At 51.5% G+C, this 21,875-nt stretch overlaps 1 protein-coding gene across 3 annotated transcripts; it reads right to left on the reverse strand.

The window, feature by feature from the left end:
* Window positions 1–48: 48 nt before the first annotated feature.
* On the reverse strand, window positions 49–20,567 carry RNF44 (ring finger protein 44). 3 transcript variants are annotated; one of them, XM_070465143.1, is made up of 11 exons: window positions 20,168–20,567; window positions 15,984–16,135; window positions 15,587–15,776; window positions 15,027–15,194; window positions 14,440–14,616; window positions 14,175–14,330; window positions 13,969–14,093; window positions 13,603–13,690; window positions 13,393–13,514; window positions 13,137–13,236; window positions 49–5,966 (listed from the first exon to the last, which is right to left on the reverse strand). In XM_070465143.1, exons 1-11 carry the CDS (start codon window positions 20,276–20,278, stop codon window positions 5,880–5,882), a joined length of 1,476 nt encoding a protein of 491 aa, XP_070321244.1. In that variant the 5' UTR covers window positions 20,279–20,567; the 3' UTR covers window positions 49–5,879. The 3 variants fall into 3 exon arrangements, with proteins under 3 accessions (XP_070321244.1, XP_070321245.1, XP_070321246.1); XM_070465144.1 differs by lacking the exon at window positions 49–5,966 and adding an exon at window positions 10,588–12,940 and having other exon boundaries at window positions 20,168–20,563; XM_070465145.1 differs by lacking the exon at window positions 49–5,966 and adding an exon at window positions 10,588–12,940 and having other exon boundaries at window positions 14,440–14,613; window positions 20,168–20,562.
* Between the last annotated feature and the right edge of the window lie 1,308 nt (window positions 20,568–21,875).

A 21,875-nucleotide genomic window follows, 5' to 3' on the forward strand; every position in this document is an offset into this window, starting at 1 on the left:
AGGTATATCTGGTCACAAATCTTGGTTGTGGCTGTGATTTTGGCCAACTAACCTCAACTCCCTAGGCTTCAGTGTCATCTGTAAGATAGATCCAGGTGTAGCATTTCCACGAAGATTCAATAAATTGCTGCTGCGGAGTGCCTGGCACACAGTAAGTGTTGGGTAAAAGCTCCTGTTACTGTTTACCAGTTTGTAGCTGGCCCATTGCTAGCAATTCATCCCAGGCAGATCAAGGAAGGAGAGCAATAGGGGAGAGGTTGAGATTATGCTTATGGGCAGAGTGCCTGACACTTTTTTCTTGACACATCCATCACTGCTGTTGGGACTCCATGCGTGCTTCCCCCTTGATAGAGCCACAAGCCCTGGGCCCCCCAAGTTCCTTCCTCTTGCCTCTTCTGCCACTTGGATGCACTGTCCTCCAAGGCAAGCTACCAAAGCATGTGCCATGTGCTGGGACTACTATATCCTGTTCCTGGTTGCTGCTGGCCATTCTCCAGATGTTGGCAACTGATACTTTTTCCACCAGCAATGTGGGTGACTCAGCACCTGCATATGTGGATTCCCTAAAATTCCAGCTCCACTTGTGTGGAGGATAGTATTCAATTTATGTGGCAGTGTAGTATTGTGGGAAGCAGCTTTGGAGTCAAATCTGGATTTGAAACTGCTTCCTGCTGGCAAGTTTCCTCATACATAAACCTCACAGCAGGATCCTTGCAAAGTCCAGGTGCCATTTTGCAGGGTCTTAGTTCGCGAACCATCCCAGCCCCTGGCAATGAAAACGCTGAGTCCTCGCCACTGTACTGCCAGTGCAGTGCCCCCAGATGCCATTTGAAGGGACTGGTATCTGGGGTGCTTGGCACTGGGAACACGGATATGGAGCTGAGCGGTTGCTTTCCCCCTCCTCTGCCAGCGGTCCTGGGTTCGAGTGTGGCCTTCACTCAGAACTGCCTCACCCTCAGGACTTAGGAGCTGACCCTTCTCACCGTAGCCGTTACTATTCCAACTGCACTGCCCTACTCTGCCCTCAAAGCTTTTCTGTCCCCTTCTTGCTTCAGTGTCCCTATTGGAATATGTTGGCTTCACATCTCTCCTCACTACAACCCAGTAGTGACTGTCACAATTCCCAAAGTTAACTCAGCTGTTTGATTTCCCTCCTCTTGCTCCTTCAGCTGCAGAATCCTAGCATGTATCACAGTGAGTTGAGGAGCCCTAGGGGTTGGTGCCCCCTCCTTTGATTCAGCTCAGGGAAATTCACGTATTTGTACCCCCACTGGCACTGCATCACTGTGTCCCCTTTCTCAAATCCAAGCCCACATGCATCCTACTCACTCTTAAGCCTACTGCAACATCTTGCTTCCTGAGAAAATGAGGTCTTGTCACAGAACTTCCTCATCTCTTTTCACCTCAAAATTGTTCTGTTTTGTCACCTGCTTCCTGTTTCTCTTCTGTCTTGTGGGTGTACTTTTTCTCAAAAGAGATATAATTAACACAGTAAAATGTCCAGCTCATAAATCCACAGCTTGATACAGTTTTACCCAAGTGTACTCCAAAACCAAGGTGCAGAACACCTCCTCGCCCCCAGAAAGTCCCCGTGTGTGTCTCCTTAGTCAGTGGCCTCCAGAGGCAACTATTCTGACTTTTTTCACCATAGAAGTTTTGCCTGTTCTTAAACTTTGTATAAATGGATTCACTTTATGTGTGTATGGGCTTCCCAGGTGGTTCAGTGGTAAAGAACCCACCTGAAAATACAGGAGATGCAGGAGACATGGGTTTGATCCCCAGGTTGGGAAGATCCCCTGGAAGAGGAAATGGCAATCCACTCCAGTATTCCTTCTGGGAAAATCCCATGGACAGAGGAGCCTGGAGAGCTATAGTCCTTGGAATCGCAAGAGTCGGCCTCGACTGAGCATGCATGCATGTACGATTGTATAATTTTATAAGTTGTTTTCATGATGGGAATTTAAGGAAGTTCAAAGAAGCAAAAAAAAAAAAATTATTATAACCACACTGTCCAGAGATGTCCATTGTTAATATTGTGATGTGTATCTTCCCAGACTTTTCACTGCATATAAAAGCATTTTTAATACAGAAATGGGGTGATATTATAAATATTGAATTATCTCTATTTCACACATTCTTCTATATCTTTTTTAATGGCTATGCAGCATTTCCCTGAATAGATGTACCACATATTGATCAAAAGCCTCTTATGACATTTAGGTTGTTAAACTTTTTGTTTCCTTTTCTAGATAATAAATTGATGAACATCCCTATAGCTAAATATGCATGTCCATGTTTATTTTCTCAGGAAAAAAAATTCTAGTAGTGAAATTACTGAGTCAAAAAGGAATGGAAATTTTTACTTTTTAAAATGTTTGTTATCTCTAAATTGTAGTCCAGAAAAGTTACTTTATACTCTTGTCAGACGCCATCTGTGTTATGATCACCAGATCTTTATCGAAAACTATTCCCTTTTCAATTGCTTGGATTGCTTTATCTTCTACCACAAACTGTTTGGCATCTCCTCCCTTACGAAATCTTAACCTTGCTTTACCCATAAATCACCGCCCTATCTCCTTCCCTTCCAAGATAGTTTGCACAACCAGCCCCCCTTCTTCGTTAACCTCCTGTTAATTATACTTTCATCTCCACTTATCATCTCTTATAGTCACCCATGACCTCTTTTTAAAACTTTACTTAATTTGGCCATGCCGGTCTTAGTTGTGGCATGTGGAATCTAGGTCCCTGACCAGGAATCAAATGTAGGCTCCCTGCATTGAGAGCCCAGAGTCTTAGCCACTGGACCACAGGGAAGTGCCCCCATGACCTCTTAGTTACCATTTTCATTGGCCTCTGTAAGACCTTTTGGAATGTAGAAGTCGCCCAGTTGATATTTGACACAGTAATTGTTGCCTTGTTTCCATTCCCACAGGTTGGGTGTCAGAATATGTGAAGAGGTTAAAGAATTCACACTTTATCCTGAAAGCCGTTGAGAGCTTTAAACAAGGGAGGCAGGTTGGACTAGGGTTTTAGAAAGCTGACTTTCTCACTATGGGGAGAGTGGATGGGAGAGGGCAAGGTAAGAAGTGACACGATGGAGTTACATATCAGGAGCGGCCTAGGGATGGTGAGAACCGAAGAATTGATGCGTTTGAACTGTGATATTGGAGAAGACTCTTGAGAGTCCCTTGGACTGCAAGGAGATAAACCAGTTAATCCTAAAAGAAATCAGTCCTGAATATTTGTTGGAAGGACTGATGATGAAGCTGAAACTCCAATACTTTGGCCACCTCATTCGAAGAAGTGACTCATTGGAAAAGACCCTGATGCTGGGAAAGATTGAAGGCAGGAGGCAAAGGGGACGAGGGGACAACAGAGGATTAGATGGTTGGATGGCATCACCGACTCTATGGGCATGAGTTTGACAAGCTCCAGGAGTTGGTGATGGACAGGGAGGCTTGGCGTGCTGCAGTCCATGGAGTCACAAAGAGTCGGACACGACTGAGCGACTGAACTGAAAAGGGATGGAGAAAGGCTAATGATGGACTGAGCACTATTTAGGAGAAACAGTGGCCAAGACTAGGAGGTTGATTAAATATGGAGGGTCAAGGAGAGTGAAAAATTGAGAATGTGCTTATGTGTGCTTAGTCACTCAGACATATCCAACTCTTTGCGACCCCATGGACTCTAGCCTGACAGGTTCCTCTGTCCATGGGGATTCTCCAGGCAAGAATACTGGAGTGGGTTGCCATGCCTTCCTCCAGGGGATCTTCCCAACCCAGGGACTGAACCCAGGTCTCTCATATTGCAGGCGGATTCTTTACCATTTGAGCCACCAGGGAAGCCCATGAATACTGGAGTGGGTAGCCTTTCCCTTCTCCAGGGGATCTTCCCTACCCAGGAATCAAAAACAGGATCTCCTGCATTGCAGGCGGATTCTTTACCAGCTGAGCTACAGGTTTCCAAAAACTAAATTTAGGAACAAAGGTGCTATTTCAATGGGGGAAGATAGTGTCAGAGACAGAAGTAATGCGTAAGAGGTGAAGTGGGAAGATCAAATGTAGGCAGCTGTAACAATTTGTCAGTGAAAAGTATGGGGGGAAATAGGAACCAGGACTGAGGAAGGGTTATTTAAAGTAGGAGAGACTTTGTTATGTTTAAATGCTAAAAGCAGAGATTTTAGAGAAAGAGGTTGAAAATGCACAGAGGAGGGACAATAGAGAAAGATGCCACCGGAGTGGGGGAGGCATTGGCCTTAGGAGGAAGGATGGGAGCAAAAGTCAGTGCATTCTGACTTCTAGAATGTTGGTTTGAAGACAAGTTACGGGTGTCCCCATGTGATGATGTCTGTTCACTCTGTCAGGTTGGGGAGAGTGATGAAAGTGATGGGGCCAGAGATCTAATTAGACTGAGAGATTTGAAAAGTCTGTTTTAGAGAGCAAGACAGAGTGTAGGAAGACTTAGAAGCCTGTCTCAGCAAACTGAGGGCCCAGGCGAAGTTAAGACCAGAATACACTGTGGTAGTAGGCATGAAACTTACTAGTCTACCTCCCTCACTGCTGCCAAGTGGTTTCTGAAAACAGAGTTCATGTGGGAATATCCAGAGACTTTCAGCTCCCCAGCCTAGAAGTCGGGGCCTCAACTCTGGGGCCCTGGTGGAACTTCATAATTTCATTTTTCTCTATTCCTCCATACGATCACACTTAAGTAACACACACAGATCTCTTGACTATTTCCACACCAGGCATTTGCCTGCCTAAAGTCAGGCCAAGACAACTTACATAGGATAGAAAAGTTTTCAACGACATGCTGTCAATTTTTCGAACTCCTCTGATTGTCAAGAAGGCAAGTACCTAGACTACATGATTCTAGTCTTCCAGAATTATACTGATATGACTCTTGTGTAACTCTGGCTTCATTATCACCCAGGTCCTGGCAGGAGAGTAGATGAAAGTCATATTTGGCCTAGTATGCCATTTTAGACACACAGTACTGCACACGCCTGAGTTTGCTCATGTAGTTCTTACCTTCTGGTGTCTATCTCTAAAGAGATCTGTAGTTAAAAAGTAGTTAGTCACTTCAGTTGTGTCTGACTCTTTGCCACCTTATGGACCTGTAGCGTGCCAGGCTCCTCTGTCCATGGGATTCTTCAGGCAAGAATAATGGAGTGGCTTTCCATGTCCTCCTCCAGGGGGTCTTCCCAACCCAGGGATCAAACCTGGGTCTCCCATGTCACAGGCAGATTCTTTACCATCTGAGCCACCAGGAAGCCCTTTAAAGAGGTCTGTAGTTAGCGAACAACTACAAGAAACACACTGTAGCTAATTTAAGGAAAAAACATGTGTTGAAAGACTAGAGGTAGGTCCCAGAATGGAAAGCTAGACCTCAGAAAGGGTGGGATCCAAGTCTCAGAAAGGGTGGAGTGCAATTGTGGGATGGGGGTTGTCGCAGGTAGAAGGCACATTCAGATGTCAAGCCTCTCACCTTTGGAGCATAACGCAAGCAGATTGGGGTTTTTGTTTTTAGTTGTGCCCCATACAGCAGAGGCAGAGCCATTTCTTTTAAAATGGTGCAGAAAAATGTAAAGAAAATAACCATCGTTCACATTCCTACCACTCAAAATAATTAACACTGCTATTTTGGCATATCTGCTTCAGGTTTTTTTTCTTTCCTGCTTATACTTTGGTTAGAATCACCTAAAATGTTTATATATTTACTGCAAAGAAATCCTTTTATCCTCAACAGATGTGGCTGGTTTCTGGCTGATCTGGGCCCTGGCACCAGCCCCTCCGGTGATCTGCTGCGGCCTTGAATCTGACCAGCCGGCCGTGAGCCTCTGCCGTTCAGATGGCTTTCCCAGTCTGCACTTCTCAGAAACTTCATCTGTGCTCAGAATAACGCTGGAGGATGATGGTGTGTCCCAGCTCATCAGTGGAGGCCAGGGAGTGGACATCATCATACAAAAACTAATGTGAGAGAGAAGAGTTAATTTCACTGTGGCTGGGACCATAAAAGGAGAGGGCAGGGCCTGTATAAAATCATCTGGGCCCTGGGGCTGGGGTCAACGTCCCATGTGTTTTTCCTAACAGCCGCTCACTCATGTATTCACTCATTCAGTCATCCACTCAGAAACCCTCACCAATGCCTACTGTGTCTTTGCCCTTTCGTTAGGGTCCGGGAATGTGGCAAATATGACGGCCCTTGGTCTGGTGAAGCCATGTCATGGGGCAACCAGCAGGACTCCTAACAGGTGAGACAGTCGCGTGGTGTGCAGGGGAAACCAGAGTAGAGTGGGGCTGCTCTGGTTGAGGGAGGGGTCTGAGGAGGGGACATTCAGGCTGGGCTTTGGGAAGGGAGCATGGTACCAGCAGGAAAGAATTTAAAGCCCCCGAGGCATCTTAGTGTGATTCAGGGGCCAAGGGGGCAGGGGGCACAGGGCAGCGCCTCTATCCAAGCCTCAGTCAGCCCCCAGTTGCCCCAGGGAGGAAGGTATAAACAGTTTCACAGTCAAGAACATAGAAGAAGGATCGTGAGAGAAAAACGACAGTGTGGTGGGTGCTCACTGAGTGCGACTGGTCTTCCAAGCAGAGAACAGCACAGCAGCAGGGGGTGAAAACAGGGCATGTTGGCAAAGAAACATAAACAAAACTCCTCCTGCGGCTGCCAGCCCCCAAAGGCCCCCTCCTAGGGACAGAAACCTTCCACTCCCGGTTCATCCAGGAAGTTTTTGGTGGCGGTGGGAGAGGCTCCGCCTGGAGTCTGGAAGAAGGGGAAGAAGAGACCAAAGAGGCCACCGTTTGGGCTTTTCAGAAGTGTATTCTATGACTTGGGAGAATTTACAAGTGGAGACTACAAGGCTATCTTGATTCTCCCATTTTCTCCCCGGGCCTAGCCCCGGTCCTCTCTGAGCTTCAGGTCCTCCAAATAAAAGCCAAAGATGATAAATACCTCAACTCAGGGTGTGGAAGAACAAATGAAACACTGGGAGCTGGCCCCTGCCTCCTCTCCAACTTCATCCTGCCCAAATTCATCCCTGCCTCTGGGCCTTTGCACATTCTGTTCCTTCCCTCCAGAATGCTCTTCTCCTGACTAGCTCCTTCTCAACACTCAGGTCTCATTAATCTCAATATTGGTTGCCTCTCCTGAAAGTCCTATATAGAGGTGCCCATTCTCTTTCATGGCCCTTGTTGTATTTGGAACAGTGGGGGTTTTTTTCCCTTTGTTTGTTTTATTGTCTGTCTCTCCTGGAATGCCTGTTTTCTGGTGACAGGAACTTAAGTTTCATTCACTGGAGCCTCCCCAAGGCCTAGAACAGCGTTTGGCTTGGGGCAGTGGTATTCAGCCAGTTTTGCTGAATGACAACCCAAGAACCCTACCAGGCCTTGAGGACTCAGAGGCAACTGAACTGCCTTTATAGAGTGTCTAGACTGTTACACCCTGTGCCCAGAGAAGAGCCCTGAAGGTTCTACATGTCAGCATACAGGCTGAGCTCAAAGGACACTGAGCCCCAACATGGTGAGAAAACATCCAGTCCTGGGGAGATCCACCTTCCTCCTTCCAAGGACACCTTGTAGTATGTGACCCTTGAAAGGATGCTGCCAATTATACCAACTGTTAGTAAAATAACTGCCGATTCATTCATTCCCCAAATGGCCACCACCATGGGCCAGGCATTGTTGTAGTTGGTGGCAGGCAGAGCTTTTAATAGAAAGGAGGTAACCAGAATGACCACACCTTAAGTGACAGAATTGCAGCCCAAGGTTAATATAATTTCACTCTAATTCATAATGTCAAATCTTTATCCAATTTCCCTTTTTCTTAACTTTGCAAAAAATATACATTTATAGGAAGTTGCAAAAACATTACAAAAAGGTTTTACCTACATTTACTTTCCCTCAACAATAACATCTTGTATAAAACCAGAAAATTGATGTTGGTACCATCCACAGTGATTTTGGCGTATGGGTATCAAATTACTCCAGGAGTATTTGTTGAAAAAAATTATTCATTGAATGTTCAAAAATCAGTTGGTTGTATGCTTGCAGGTCTATTTCTACATTCTTTTTTTCTGTCCTGTGGATCTATTTGGCTATCCCTCTCCTGATAAAATGTCTTGATTAATGTGTCTCTACAGGGAAGTCTTACAATCAGGAAGAGTGGTTCTTCTCATTTTATTCTTTTTAAAAATTGCCTTAGCTACTCTGGTTTCTTGACTTTTTCATGTAGAATTTAAAGTAAGCATGTCAGTATGTCAGGAAAAAAAGCTTTGCTGGACTTTAATGGGAATTGAATTAAACTCAGAGATCAATTTGGGAGGAAGTGACAATTCACTATGCTGAGTCTTCCAATCCAAGAATACAACAGTTTTCTCTATGTAGGCCTTGCCTTGTTTCATCAAAGTTTAGTAGTTTTCAACATACAAGTCTTATGTCTTGTTGGATTTATACATTTCATTTTTCTCTCAAGTGATTATAAATAATATTATCAGGTTTTTATTCTTGAGTTCCCCGTGTTCACTGCTAGTATATTGAAAGACAATTACTTTTTGTTTACTTATCTCATAGCCTGACAAACCCGACAAACTCATTTAGTTCTAGGTATTTGTAGATTCTTTGGAATTTTCTACATAGATCTTCATCATATCATCTACAAATAGTGTTAGTTTTATTTCTTCCATTTCTGCATTCCTGATTTCATTTCCTTTTTCTTGCCTTGTTGTGCTGGCTCAGACTTCCAGTATGATGTTGAATAGAAGTGATGAAAGCAGATATCCTTGCCTGTCCTGATCTCAGGATTGGTAAGCAAGTTGTCTTTCACATCATAAACAGTGATGTTAGCTATAGGTTTTGTATAGATGACCTTGTCAAGTTTTATTATTTAGAACGAATGTTGAATTTTGTCCAAAAAAATTTTTTTTGCATCAATTGTTATTATCTGTGGTTTTTTGTTTCCTACAGGCTTTTGAAATACTGAACAAGAGGTTAGAGACTTCCCCATCTGACAATTTGCTCAGACTGGGAACTCAGCTTCTACCACTGGTCTAGTTCTCCATGCCCCAGTGTGCTCAAGAATGCAACCTGGACCTGCATGTGGCTAAAGAAGCCCAACATAGGAAATGCTGCCCAGAGTGTGTCCACTGCTATAGATTTACAACGGCACAGACAAGGCGCAGAGAAGCCCTGTGATATAAGCTGATTCTCAACATGGAATTTCCCAAACTTATCACACGGCAATTTTTTGCACAAACCCTATTATGTTTCATAGGACTTTCTCTGAAACACTTAGGGAACCACTCAACTGAGTCTGTCCCCTAATTTGCAAACTATTCAAAGGCTGAAAGACAAGTGCCCTGACCAAGGTCACAGATGGTGACATCACAGACGCAGCAGATTTCCTGTCCCCAGCTGGCTGCTCCTGCTCCCAACCATGCTGCTCTGACATACGAACAAGTCAGTAGGCAGCCCTGCAACACCACACACCGTCATGGAGAGGAGGAACGTTCCACCTCACCAGTCTGGTCCCTTTGGTGGCTCTCAGGCCCTTCATCCCCAATAAGCTTGAGGATGAGCAGCTTAATTTTTGTAGGTTCGGTGGGACCCATGGGTGGGGATGTATGTAACGCAGCTGGGCCAGTCATGCTGTTCTAGCTCCTTAACGGTAGCACAGGGTCCAGGAGTGCATGTACAACCTGCTGGTCTAACATGACTCCAGACCAGGAATTATTAGAATTACTAATAATTCTAATTAGAGAGAATAAAAAAAAAAGTTTTTGCATGGAGATGATGCTAAATTAGGAGGCACTGAGCTAGAGCAAACTTCAGAGTCTAGAGAAAACTTTTGAGAGTCCCTTGGACTGCAAGATCAAACCAGCCAATCCTAAAGGAAATCAGTCCTCAATATTCATTGCAAGGACTGATGCTGAAGCTGAAACTCCAATACTTTGGCCACCTGATGGGAAGAACTCACACATCTGAAAAGACCCTGATGCTGGGAAAGGCTGAAGGCAGGAGGAGAAGGGGACAAGAGGATGAGATGGTTAGATACCATCACTGACTTGATGGACATGAGTCTGAGTAAGCTCCGGGAGTTGGTGATGGACAGGGAAGTCTGGCGTGCTGCGGTCCATGGGGTCGCAAAGAGTTGGATGCAACTGAACTAAACTAAGCTAGAGCTACCAGGAAGCACCATGCAGAACAAAGTTGTAACATGAAGTGAGACCTTGGTTCCTTACGACGAGACTGAGCCAGATCTAGTCAGGCTGAAGCAAAACCTACCTCCAGAATGTAAATGACAAGACTAGTAAGTGCCCTCTTCCTCAAACCGGGGAGATGGAGTCTTGTCAGTTGCCAACAGAATCCTACCTAGTTTGCCTGTGAAGCAGATTGGCTCAGAGTAAGTTATCACTCAACTGGATCTGCAGACCCCTCTCCATCAAGAGGTCATTTCCCCTAAGGTTCCAAAGCAAAGAACAACCTTTTCTGCCCCTCTCATCCCAGGCCCCTACCCACTCTCAGACTGATGCCCCCCTGCCCTACTTCACATTAAAACAGTAAGAACACAGGCAGCCAAGAGCAGCTTGGGCAATACTTGATATACATCATACATTTATTAGTGAATATCCCTCTGAAATCAGCAACAATATTAAAAAAAATAATGATTGCACTACTTGGTCAAGCAGAACTAGCAACTTTCATTTTAAAAAAAGTACAAATCTGTTAAAAATTTCAATCGGTATACACATATATAATACAACATACTAGTTATGTTAAATGCTACAAACCAATGTGAATCCAATGGAATGGAAAAAACCACACATTTAAGCTTTAAGAACCATTTTTTTTCTCTATATATTAGCATTTTCTCAAATACATACATGGGAAAAATGAGGTAACTGTAAAATGTGCAAGGAACAGGGCCCCCCCAAATTACATGTTTATATATATATATGTAATTATATATATATATATAAAAGACCTTTCTAACACACAACACAGGTGCTGGGCCCAGCCAGGGCTGGGGGATGGAGCCCACTGTCATGCCTAGGCCAGAAGTTGGTAAATAAAACAGTAAACAATGACAAGCCCCCACCACAGGAAATCATTGGTAACATGGCATCTATAGCAAGGTCGGCAAATCACAAACATCCTAAATAATTGTCTTATAAATCTTTTTTTTTAAGTGATTTTTTTTTTTAATGTTTCCCCCCCAATAGCTGCTCGCTGGAATCACTGCTGCAGCCGACACACAATCCGTGAGCCTGTTTCCGCCTGCCCCAGGAACTGGAAAGGGTTCTGAAAACCTTTTTTGGGGGTGGGGAAGGGAGGGGGGTTGGAGAGGGTGGTTCTCTGTGTAAAACGTGGGGTTTTCAACACTGCTATAAATATAGAAATGTCACCTGGAGTTATATACAGTAAGACTTTGGGTTCTCCACGGGGTGGGGCCAGGCTGATGGGGCCCCATGGCAGGCTGGGGGGTGGCGGGAAGCCAGGGCCGCTGCTGGAGAACGAGGGTGGTTGGAGCATCCCTGAGGCAGCAGGCGCCAGGGGCTGCCTGCTAGGATGTGCCGGCCCCACACGCGGTTCGTTCAGGGCAGCAACCCCAGCTGGGGGTGAGGAAGGGAAGGAATGGGACCACAAGGGCAAGGATGGGGAACTCAGCCAGACCCTATGGGGGCTCCTCCAGACCTTGGAGGGCAGGGCTCAAGCTGGGAGGTGGCCCCTGGAGGTGGGTCCACACCCTCCCTGGACCCAGGTCCTCCCAGACTTCCTTGGAGGAGACACGCCCGGGCAGATGGGAGACAGGTCCTGGCTAGAAAGGGAGAAATGCCCTGAAAAGCGTACGGTCCCGGTAGGCTCTGGGGACGTGTGCAGTACAGTGCATGGCAGTTATCAGCTGAGCACAGACCCCCCAACCCCACCCACGACCGCCAGCCACCCGGCCCAGCCCCAGCCGCGCACATGCATGTAGACCAGGCGGTACAGCGCGGACCATTCCCTGCCCCCTGGGCACTTGGTCCTGGTTGGTCCCTATACCCCCCCATTAAACCAAAAGAAAAGAGATTGTTTAAAAATCCACACCCTCAGATCCTACACGCGATTTGGGGCCAAATGATCAACAAAAACTGCTGTTCCTCACGTTCATGCAAAACGACAGAAAGGGGAGATCGGGCACGGGTCTGGGCACCGTCACTGCCAGGGAGGGCAGCCACCCGCAACACAGGCGGTCGCTCTCCCTGGCCTGGCCCAGGCCCTCTCAGAGGGCCCATCTGCCGCAGCCCAGAGCCCGCCTCCCGCCTGCTTGGGAGGCTGGCTCTGATGCTCCCCAGCCTGGGCTTGTGGCCGAAATGTCGTGCCTGGGCTGAGGGCCCTCTAGGGAGCCAGCCCCACCCTCACAGCAGCCTGGCTGCCTGAGTCAGCCTGGGGTCAAAGTGGAAGGACCCACTTGGGCTTCCTGCCACCATCTGTCCACGCCTGTCTGTGCCACCTGCACAGAGGGCATGCCACTGCAGGGCAAGAGACCAGGCGACCCGGACAGCTCCCCCTTTGCCCATCCTGGGGCCAACGACCCCCACCGGCCACACTAGGGGAATGGACCCTGGCTCCCAGTGCTGGCAGGAAAAGGAGACAGACCCGAGGGCAAACAGGAGAGAGGCTGAGTTACGGACGCTCAGGCTGCTCCCTGGTGGGCAGATGGGGAAGGAGTCTTTGGAGCTTGGCAAATGCAGGGGCTTATTGCAGGGGCTTCTCTCGGGCTGACCCTGACACCAGCTCTGGAGAGACAGGCAGGAACGGCAGGGCAGGCCGGGACCACGCCCTCCCTGGGCACCCCCCGAGTTTCCAGAGCTTTGGGCAGGGTTCTCCGGGGCGGCTGTGGGGCCTCACTCAGCCTCCCTGGGCACCTCGGAAGCGTCGGCCCGGCAAATGGGACACGTCCGGTTGGCCTGGGGGGAAGCAGCCGTATGTCAAGACTCCATACCTGCCCAACCCCCATCCCATCTGAGGCTCTTCTGCTGCCTGGTGGGAACCTGGCTCCCTGCGTGGAACCAAAAACTTCTGGATGCCAAAGAGGACGCAGAGGGAAGCCCTCCAGTCCCCCTCCTCCCTCCCCACACCTGGGAGCCAGCATGGGAACCTTACCTTCAACCACTTGTCGACACACTTGGTGTGGAACTCATGGTTGCAGGGGAGGACCCGGAGCAGCTGCCGCGCCTCAAAATCACTGAAGCAGACGACACACCTGGGAGGAGGAGTTACAGAGCATCACCCCCACCCTGATGGCAAAGGCAGACTCAGGGCAGGGCACAAAGCCCCTCCCCCGGAAATCAGAACCCTATCTGTGCTCTCAGAGAAGCTGGGGGTGGCGGGGGGTGTAAGAGGTGGCCAGGGCACTCACAGCGTCTGCTCCGACTGGTGACTGTCCGGGTGAAAGCGGTATGATGGAAGCTGCTCGATGTCCGCTTTGGTGAGGCCACGGGGTTTGGCATCTCCCAGCCGCTCGGCCAGATTCAGGAGAGCCTGGACGCGGGCAGGAGGGGAGAGTCAGCGGCGGCCAGGGCTGGAGGTCCCCCAGGCCCCCATTTCCCAGGACCGGGCTCCACGGGACCTCATAGTTCTCCATCTCGACATCATCCACATCAAGATCCAGGCTGATGGTGGGCCCCATTGCTGTTGGTGACATCGGCAGCATCGAGCTAGTGAGAGACAAGCACGTGGGCCCAGGGTCAAGGGCAGCAGGCATAGAGAGCATTGAGGGGGGGGTCCCCTGATTCCCGCCATGAAACCAAGCCCAGAACTCTGCACTGTTCACATCAGGGACCCCATTGGGGAGCGTGAGTGTGCAGGTCTGGTCTAGTGGGGGTGCTGGGGCTCAAGCAGCCCTGGGACCTCTGTGGGACCCTGTTTGGGTCTAACCACTAAAGGCCCCAGGAGAATAGCCCCACAGCTCTGGAGCAGCTGTGCAGGTACTTACAGGAAGTAGGGCAGGAAGCTGGGGTAGTACGGTGGTGGGGGAGGCGGTGGGGGCGGCGGGGGGAGCGGCTGTTGCAGGCGGTATCTCTGGGTGCTCAGTCTCCGAGGCATCACGTGGGAATATGGCTGCAAGAGAGGGGCCAGGGGCAGGTCAGCCACGGGCCTGTCTCCCCAGTCACCTTCAGCCAGAGCAGGGGCGGCACTCACCACACCGAAGGACAGCTCCTGGTGCAGGGTGTCGTGGGGCAGGTAGTGCATGGGCACGGACAGGGGAGGGCCGGGGGCCGAGGTGGAGTATGTGAAGCTCCCCAGGGGGTGCTGATCCCCCCGGAGATCCACGTCATTGTCGAGGCGCTGCAGGGGCTGGGAGAAGTGGGGGGGAGGGGCGTTGGCAGTCAGTGACGAGGGGCGTCCCCTGGCCCCCGCCCTGCCCACCATCCCCTGTAGCATCGGACCCGTCGCCGGGACTCACCATGCGTGGGTGCTGTGTCTGCAGGGACACAAACTGCCCAAGAGGCGCCATGTGAGCGGGCTGGGGGTGTGGGGCCGGCGGCGGGGGGTGCAGGATGTAGTGGTCACTGGAGATGAGGTGCGGGTAGGCCTGGTAGGGCACCGGGAGCTGCTGCATGGTGCACGCCTGGATCAGCTGCTGAGAAAGGGGGCAGAGGCTGGAGAACGTTCTTCTGGGCTCTGGGTTGGGTCTTAGGTTTGTGGGATCAGGGCCAGGGCCAGGGCCCATTCCACCCGGGGAGAAGTCCTCTGGACCATCTAACCCTGGCCTAGGCCTCCCAGGCAGGACATCTTGCTCTGAAGGCCCACAGTGACGACTCCAAACCATACAGCAGGCCCTGGGATGCAGGGCCATCCCTGAGTTCTGCAACGCCCCTCCACTGGACATGAATACATGAACGCTTTTCTGGACAAGGCTGTGGCCTGGAGCCGAGAGAACTCTGAGAGCCTGGGTGAGGGCCGTTAAGTGCAGCTCAGTTCTGCTACGGGTCCAAGCCCGAGGCCTTGGGCTAGAGGTGGGCCAGGAGGCCTGGGGGGGCACTCACTCACCGGGGGCGGGAGGCAGCAGAGCGGGTAGTGCTGCCCGCTGAACATCACGGAGCATGCTGGGAGCTGCTGAGCGCTGCAGCCAGGGATGTGCTGGCCTGTAGGCAAGGGGAAGCCTTGGGTGGTCACCGTGGTGACTGTGTAGGACAGAGGGACAGGTCCCTGGTGCACCTGCAGGAGAGAGACCCAGAACTGTGGGGAGGCCACTCGGCTGCCCCCGAGGTGAGAAGGTCCCGCTGGGCCAGCTCTCTTCCCGTCTCTAGCTGGGGCCTACCCACTGTAGACCTGGCTGCTACCTCCTGCCCCAAGCTCCAGAGAGTCCTCTGGGGACCCAGGAGGGGCTCTCTAGCTCTGTCACTCATCTACCGTGTGGCCCCAGGGAAGGTCCTTCCCTTCTCTGGGCTTCAATGTACCAACCTGTACACCAGGGCTAAATATGCCTCCCCAAACAGAGCAATGAGTTCAGCAAGGTGAAGTCAGGGTATTGCTCCTCTGTTCCTTGGACCGACTTGCCAGAGGCCAGGGCGGCAAGGCGGAGTGCGAGGGTGGGGGGTTCTGCCTACCTGCTCGTGGAGATCAACCATGAACGGGCTCTGCTGGGAGGCTGGGTGCAGCATTCGGGGGCTCCCGCCGGCAGGAGCCGAGGCTCGGCGCTCCTCTACGGGGAGGTGTGCTGGTCGGGGCGGCAGCTGCTGGGAGGGGAAGCGCTCATCCTGGGCAGGCGGGCTGGCCAGGGGGCCCTCGCGGCTGGGGCTGCACCACAGAGAGGAGGCCCCAGTAGCACTGACGAGGGCCGCTCATTCACAGAGCACGGAAGAAGCCAAACGTCCACTACCCACTGGGGAAGGAAGACAGCTCAGGGCCCTGGGCCCACCGCCCCCGGCCCCTGTGCCCAGCCCAGGCTGACAGCCCCCACGCCAGTGGCTCCAGGATCCACAGGACTGGGAGGTTCCCTCCTACCTTCCCCAGAACTGGCCCGGGCTGCTGCTGGGTCCTGCAGGGAATCGCCGTTGGCCCCCCAGGGCAGAGGGTGCCCACCTAGTCACTGCCAGAGCCCATGGTTGCATCAGGGGTGGCAGAGGGCTGGAGGGGCTGGGCCAGGGCACACGACCCTAGGAGGCAAACCAACAAAGGGACTAAGGCACAGAAAAGTCCAGTCCCTTGCTCCACGAGGGGTCAGGGAGGGAGCATCAAACCTCCGCACCCTGGTTCCAGAAGCCCACTCATGCTCGCCCGCCACACCCCTGTGCTCCCCTGGAAGCACTGCACTCTGGCATTGGGGTTCAGGATGGACAGATCAGAGAGGCTTGGCCTGCAGGAAGTCCAGAGGGCTGGCTCACATGCTTCCAGGCCAGATGGCTCTGGTGTAAGGCTTGCTCCAGGGGGGTCTTCAGGGAACCCTATCGTGGTGCAAGGGTCTACAAATATGACCTACAGGTAGTGGGGTTTCTGAGGGGATTCCAGCTTCCTCCCTTCTATCTGCTTGGCTCAAGAAGGACTGCATTCCTTCCACTACTTATATATGAGAGATTCTGACTTGGTTCCTGCCCTTGGGGGTTCTCAGTCCAAGACAAGTCAGGAGTCATCCCTCAGTATCCATAGGGTACATGTTCTAGGACTCCCATGATACCGAAATCTGAGAATGCTTAAATCCCTTATGTGAAATGGTGTAATATTTGCATATAACCTATACATATCCTCCCCTGGACTTTCTATCATTTCTAGATTACTTATGACACCTAATACAATATAAATGCTAAGTAAATATGATATAAATGCTACCTAAAGGGCAAATTCAACTTTTGCTTTTTGCAACTTGATGGATTTTTTCCCCAATATTTTCAATCTACAGTTGGTTACACCTATGGATGTGAACCTATGGATAGAGAGGATCAACAGTATACTTCCTTTCCATAATCTGTTACCACAGTGCCCACCCAAGTGAGACTTCACCTACTCTTAAAACAAAGAACTGTTAGCTCCATGTTGCAGAAGGGAAAACTGAGGCTCAGAGAAAAGAAAGGACTTGCTCAAGGAGCCACAGGAAGTGTCAAAGCAGGGAGGTGGGCTGACTACAAGCCTCTTGCTGTACCCTGCTGCCAACGGGAAAGGGTCCAGGCCAAGAATTTTGGCATGACGCAATGAAGCGATAAACGCAGTCAACCTCTGATGGACTGATGGGTCTGGCAAGCAGCCAGGCCCTCTGGGGCAGGAGGAGGGGGTTGGAGGGAGTTGGAGGGGGTGGTACAAACCTGACCCAACACAGCCCGCAAGTCGGAGGTAGGGTTTGCTGAGAAAAAAAAAGAGGAAGCAAGAACCTAAACCTAAGGGAGGAAGCTGAGTGTGAACGAGGTGGGGCAGGAGCTGGGGTCCAGGAGGGGCAGGTTTCGGGGGGCGGGGGTATTAACTCCAGAGGTTGGAATGAGGCCCTGGCAGGGAAAGCTCTGGAATCTGTCAGGCCCTGCAAAGCAAAAGGGCACCTCTAGCAAGACCAGCCCTTGGCTGTTCCTACCACTGGGACCCCGCCTCCATAGAACGAGACTCCTATGCTTCCTCTACACACAGCCTCAAGTGCTGCCTCTCTGTTCACACAGTTAGGAATGTGTGCACTGTCCCTGCAACTCCTTGTTTCTCTCCTCTGAGCTGGGCTTTATGTGTATGGGCCCTAACTTTCACAATGAGCCTGAAAGGGAGGACTTTTCTCTACCTGCTAAGACAGCACAGGGCCCAAGGCCATGGAAGAGCTGGAATTCACACTCCTCCCAGCCAGCAATTGGCAGAAGGGTGGACAAGGCCCAGTGGATTGTATCCAGCACAGGGCAGGCCTGATGTGGTAAATGCACCCAGGAGAGCTGATAACCTAGGCCTAAGGTCTATGTAATCAGTCTGGCAGCAGTGAAGTTAGTGCCAATGATTAAAAATTGGGAGATTACATAAAAATCTGGCCTTTCAGAGTGAGTGAGTGTGAGTGTGTCTGTGTGTGGTGAAGCAGAAAATCTGGTCACTCATTCCTGCTTGACTCCCTCACTCTGAGCATGAGCTTTCTCTCCAGGCCACCCCAGACCCATTCCCCGCCTGTCCACCACAGGTGACTGGGGTTGTAGCCCCCGGTGTGGGCCAAGTGCACATCCTAACACACATGTATACACACACACGCACACAGCCTCGATTCCTGCTGATGATCCAGCTGAGCAAACATAGGCCAAAAAAGACTCAGAGGAAACCCCCAAATAACTGAAACAACAAACTCCTGACCCACCCTACACTTTTTGGATCAGAATCTTAGGAAGGTTGGGGAGCAAAAGTGCCTGGAATTCCACCAAATTCCCCAGAAGTTTCTATAGCACAGGCAGTGCTTAAGAACCTCTGTTCTAACTGACCTCGGAGATTCTGAGAGACCTCAGTCCTGCTGATGGGGAGTTATTAACAAGAACTACAATACTTTCCATGTGCCATTCCAGTTAAGTCCTCATAGCAACCCTCAGAAGTAGGAACACTGAGGATGAGATCTCACTGAGAGAAGTGAGACCCAAGGCCAGTCAGCTACAGTTGAGTGCCCAGGGACACAGTAGTGGCCTCAACTGCTAGGCTATCTTGTTGAAGGCTGGGCAATGTGAAGGCTCGGGGTGAAGAACCACAGAGGCCCAGGCCCATGGGATTCTGCTCTGGCCAGCCTCTTCAAAAACGCCCACAGCGCAGGAAAGGGAAGTGGCGAGGAGCTGGGAAATCCAGCCACCAGACAGAAGCCCTCGAGCTGTGGCCAATGGTGCCAAAAGTGGCAGTGTCAACCCTTGCATTTTATTAACACATGATGCCCTGACCTGGTAGTCTTGGTTGAGGATTGGGCATTTTGCTTCCTCTCTCTGAGCCACAGCTTATTTATCTGTAAAATGGGAACAGGCCAATAATCACCTCCCAGGGGACTGGTAAGAACTCCCCAAAGTCCACTGCAGTGATCTGTAAAGCTCAGGTTATCAGCTGAGCTTTACACTATCAAAAAGTCAGACAGGATCCCTCTGGGAATAGCCCAGCTGGTTCCTGACTGGGAACAGAGGTGGCCCAGGGGGAACTCACCCACTTTACAGTTGAGGAAACTGGGATCCAAAGAAAGGAAGTAACTTACTCTAGACTATAAAGCCAAAGCGGGTCAGAATTAGTCCTGGCTGGTCACCTAGGCCCAGGCTTCTTTAACCCTGACTTGCATTATCAGCAGTACCCTCAAGAATTACCTAATGCTAAATCTCTACTGCGGGCCCTAAAGGAGATCAGGAGAGCTTTCTCTTTCAGGCATCCTGATGAGCCCTATCGTGGAGAGAAGTAAGTGAGGCCCAAAGTTGGAGCCAGCAACTTGCTCAAGGTCAAACAGCAAAGCCACCACCTAACTGCTCTTTTACCACTCGTCCTTTGGGCTGGGCTCTTAATGAGGTCTCTGCAAAAGAGTCCTGAAGGTCCCATCCTTAAATCCAATCCTGCCCAGAAGCAGGGACTGCATCTTGCATCCCGTTTCCCCCCCCAGGCACTTTCAGTGCCCCAAGCAGCTGTCCTCATCCTGGTCGAGGGAGACCCTAACATATAATTTGGGCCTGGCGGCTGTTTGCAGGAACAGGGGCTGTTCTGCAGATAAGCCAAGTGAGGCCCTGAGGAGAGGAGCAGACTGAGGCAGGCTGAGAAGCATCCCTCCCTACTCCCTCCCACCAGCCCCCCAAAAGAGGCAGGCTGGGCCCAGCACTGCCTGGAGGACAAGCAGAGCTACCCAACTGTGGTGTCTCGTGGCAGCTGAGAGCAGGACCACCAGGCTCCGAGTTAAGTAAGAGTCGTGCGCCAGCCCAGACTCCCTGGGTGACCTTGGTCAAGGAAATCTTCCCTTCTGAGACTCAGTTGGCACAACTGTAAAATGGGGGTGGAAATCTCTCCTTCCCAGAGCTCCCAAATAAAGCCTCAATAAGCAAGACGCAAGAAACCGGGTGGTCACATTATAGGGGGAGGTAACCAGTGTCCCTAAAGGCAAGCCCCTTCTCAATGTGGGCCAGACGCAGGTAGCGGGGTTCGGGGAGCTTCCTCAACCAACCCTCCCTGGGAAAGGGGACAGGCGTGGGGGAGGGGGCCGTGGTACGGATACTCGCCCAGAGCGGGGCCTCCCTCACCCCCTTCTCACTCCTTTGTGCTGTGCTCAGAGGAACATCGGGGACGAGAGGCCAGACTGCGGCGTCGGGGCCAGAGCGCTGTGACTTTAAGAACCGAGGATCCCGGACCATGTGCTCGGCGTGAGACAAAAGCAACAACAAAGGAAGTGGCGGCGGCAGGGGGAGGGGGCGGCTCCTTCCTCTCCAACCGCAGCGCTCAGCCTCCGGAGAAGGAGACTCGGCCCGGCCTTGGGGGGCGCTGGGGGTGGGGAGGGGTCCCGGATTCTAGAGGCCTCGCCGTCCCCACTCCGAATTGCCCGTGATTAACTCCTGCAGAGCCAGCTAGATCACAATACCCAGTCCCAGGGGAAGGGGGGCAGGAGTTCTAGGGATGCAGAAATCGGGAGTTGGGGGCTCAGTCCCCGACTCACCTTCGGCCTCACGGTGACTCCTTTGTTCCCGATCTAGAACGGCCAAGCTGGGCAGGGGGCGGAGGTGGGGGTGGGAGTATGCTGCCTGGACCCTTTAAGAGCCCCCGCCCTGCGGAACAATGTGCTCCCTTCCCCACCCCCTAGTCCGGGGGCTGTCCGGATCCTTCCGGGGCCCTCTCTCTTTGTTGTCTGTCCGCCGAGCGTCTGCCTCGCGAGGCCCACGCGTGGCCAGCCCAGGCCCTTGGGAAGCAGGAGGCAGTGCAGGACGCGGCCGGGTTTGCGCAGCTGCCTGTGGCTGGCCCTTTAAGAACTGTCCGCGGCGGCAGCGGAATGTAACAAACCCCACATTTGATTCACAACATTCGAAGCGGCGGGGTCGCGCGCCGGGCGGGAGGGGGACTCGCGGGGACGCGCCGGGAGGTTCCGGCAAACAGTAGCCGGCAGCTGCCCGCAAGGGCCCCGCCCCTTGTCAAGAGCTCCTCCCCTCGGGGGTGCTAAGAGCCAATCACCCGCCGGGACTCGGCACGTGATTAGCGGGTCGCCATCTTGAAGGAAGATTTTTTTTTTTTTAAACTCCTTCTCGTCTCCACCTCCTCACTTAAAGTGACCGCAGCCATCACAAGTAAGGGGCGGGGCCACATGGCCTGACCTAAAGATGGAAGACCCTCTAGGTGGGTAAGACAAATTGGCTGCAACTCTAACTTGCTTTGCAAACTCGCGAATCACTCATGCTTCTGAAGTGGTTTCCCTGCCCGAGAAACGGGTCCCGCTGGGAGAGCCGCAGCCCGGACTTACTGTGTCATGGTCCCTTCCTCGGGACGGGGCGGCGCCTGGGACACTGAAGTGCAATGAACCAGACCTTCGACGGGGCAAGAGCGGCCCCTTAAGCCAGCCTCAGTGGTTAGGAAAGCTCTAACAGCCCTGAGCCGGCAACCTCCCCGGAGATGACGTCAGCTCCGAGAGCTACTGCGCCGCGATGACATCATGGCCTGGCCGCCCCGCATCTCCTTGTTTATACTGCGCGGTGACTTTAAATAGTTGGGTGGGCCTGGCTTGCTCAACGAACCAATAAAGGGCAAGTCATGCAAATAAGCTAACGCTTGCCGGGAAGGGGGATTGGCCCGGAGCGCACTGACGTCACAAACACATTTAACCGCCCCGCCCCTAGCGTGGCCAGGGAAAGGGGCGGGGAACAGTTTGAAGCTAGAGTAGGAGGCGTGAAAAGGAAGTGTTAATCCTTCAGTCTTGTGCGATTCTTTGCAAGCCGCTAGACTGTAGCCCATTAGTCTCCTCGGTCC

Source organism: Odocoileus virginianus, chromosome 3, assembly GCF_023699985.2.
Source record: "Odocoileus virginianus isolate 20LAN1187 ecotype Illinois chromosome 3, Ovbor_1.2, whole genome shotgun sequence".
In the NCBI taxonomy this organism is placed as follows: Eukaryota; Metazoa; Chordata; class Mammalia; order Artiodactyla; family Cervidae; genus Odocoileus; species Odocoileus virginianus.

What these genes read in the sequence shown, in the direction of transcription:
- RNF44 (XM_070465143.1), bottom strand. Translation starts at nt 20,278, where the DNA reads ATGGTCCGGGATCCTCGGTTCTTAAAGTCACAGCGCTCTGGCCCCGAC. An exon ending in AGACACAGCACCCACGCATG is followed by an intron (nt 14,331 to 14,439) that starts GTGAGTCCCGGC and finishes CACTTCTCCCAG; the next exon opens with CCCCTGCAGCGCCTCGACAA. An exon ending in AGCTTCCTGCCCTACTTCCT is followed by an intron (nt 13,691 to 13,968) that starts GTAAGTACCTGC and finishes GTCTCTCACTAG; the next exon opens with CTCGATGCTGCCGATGTCAC.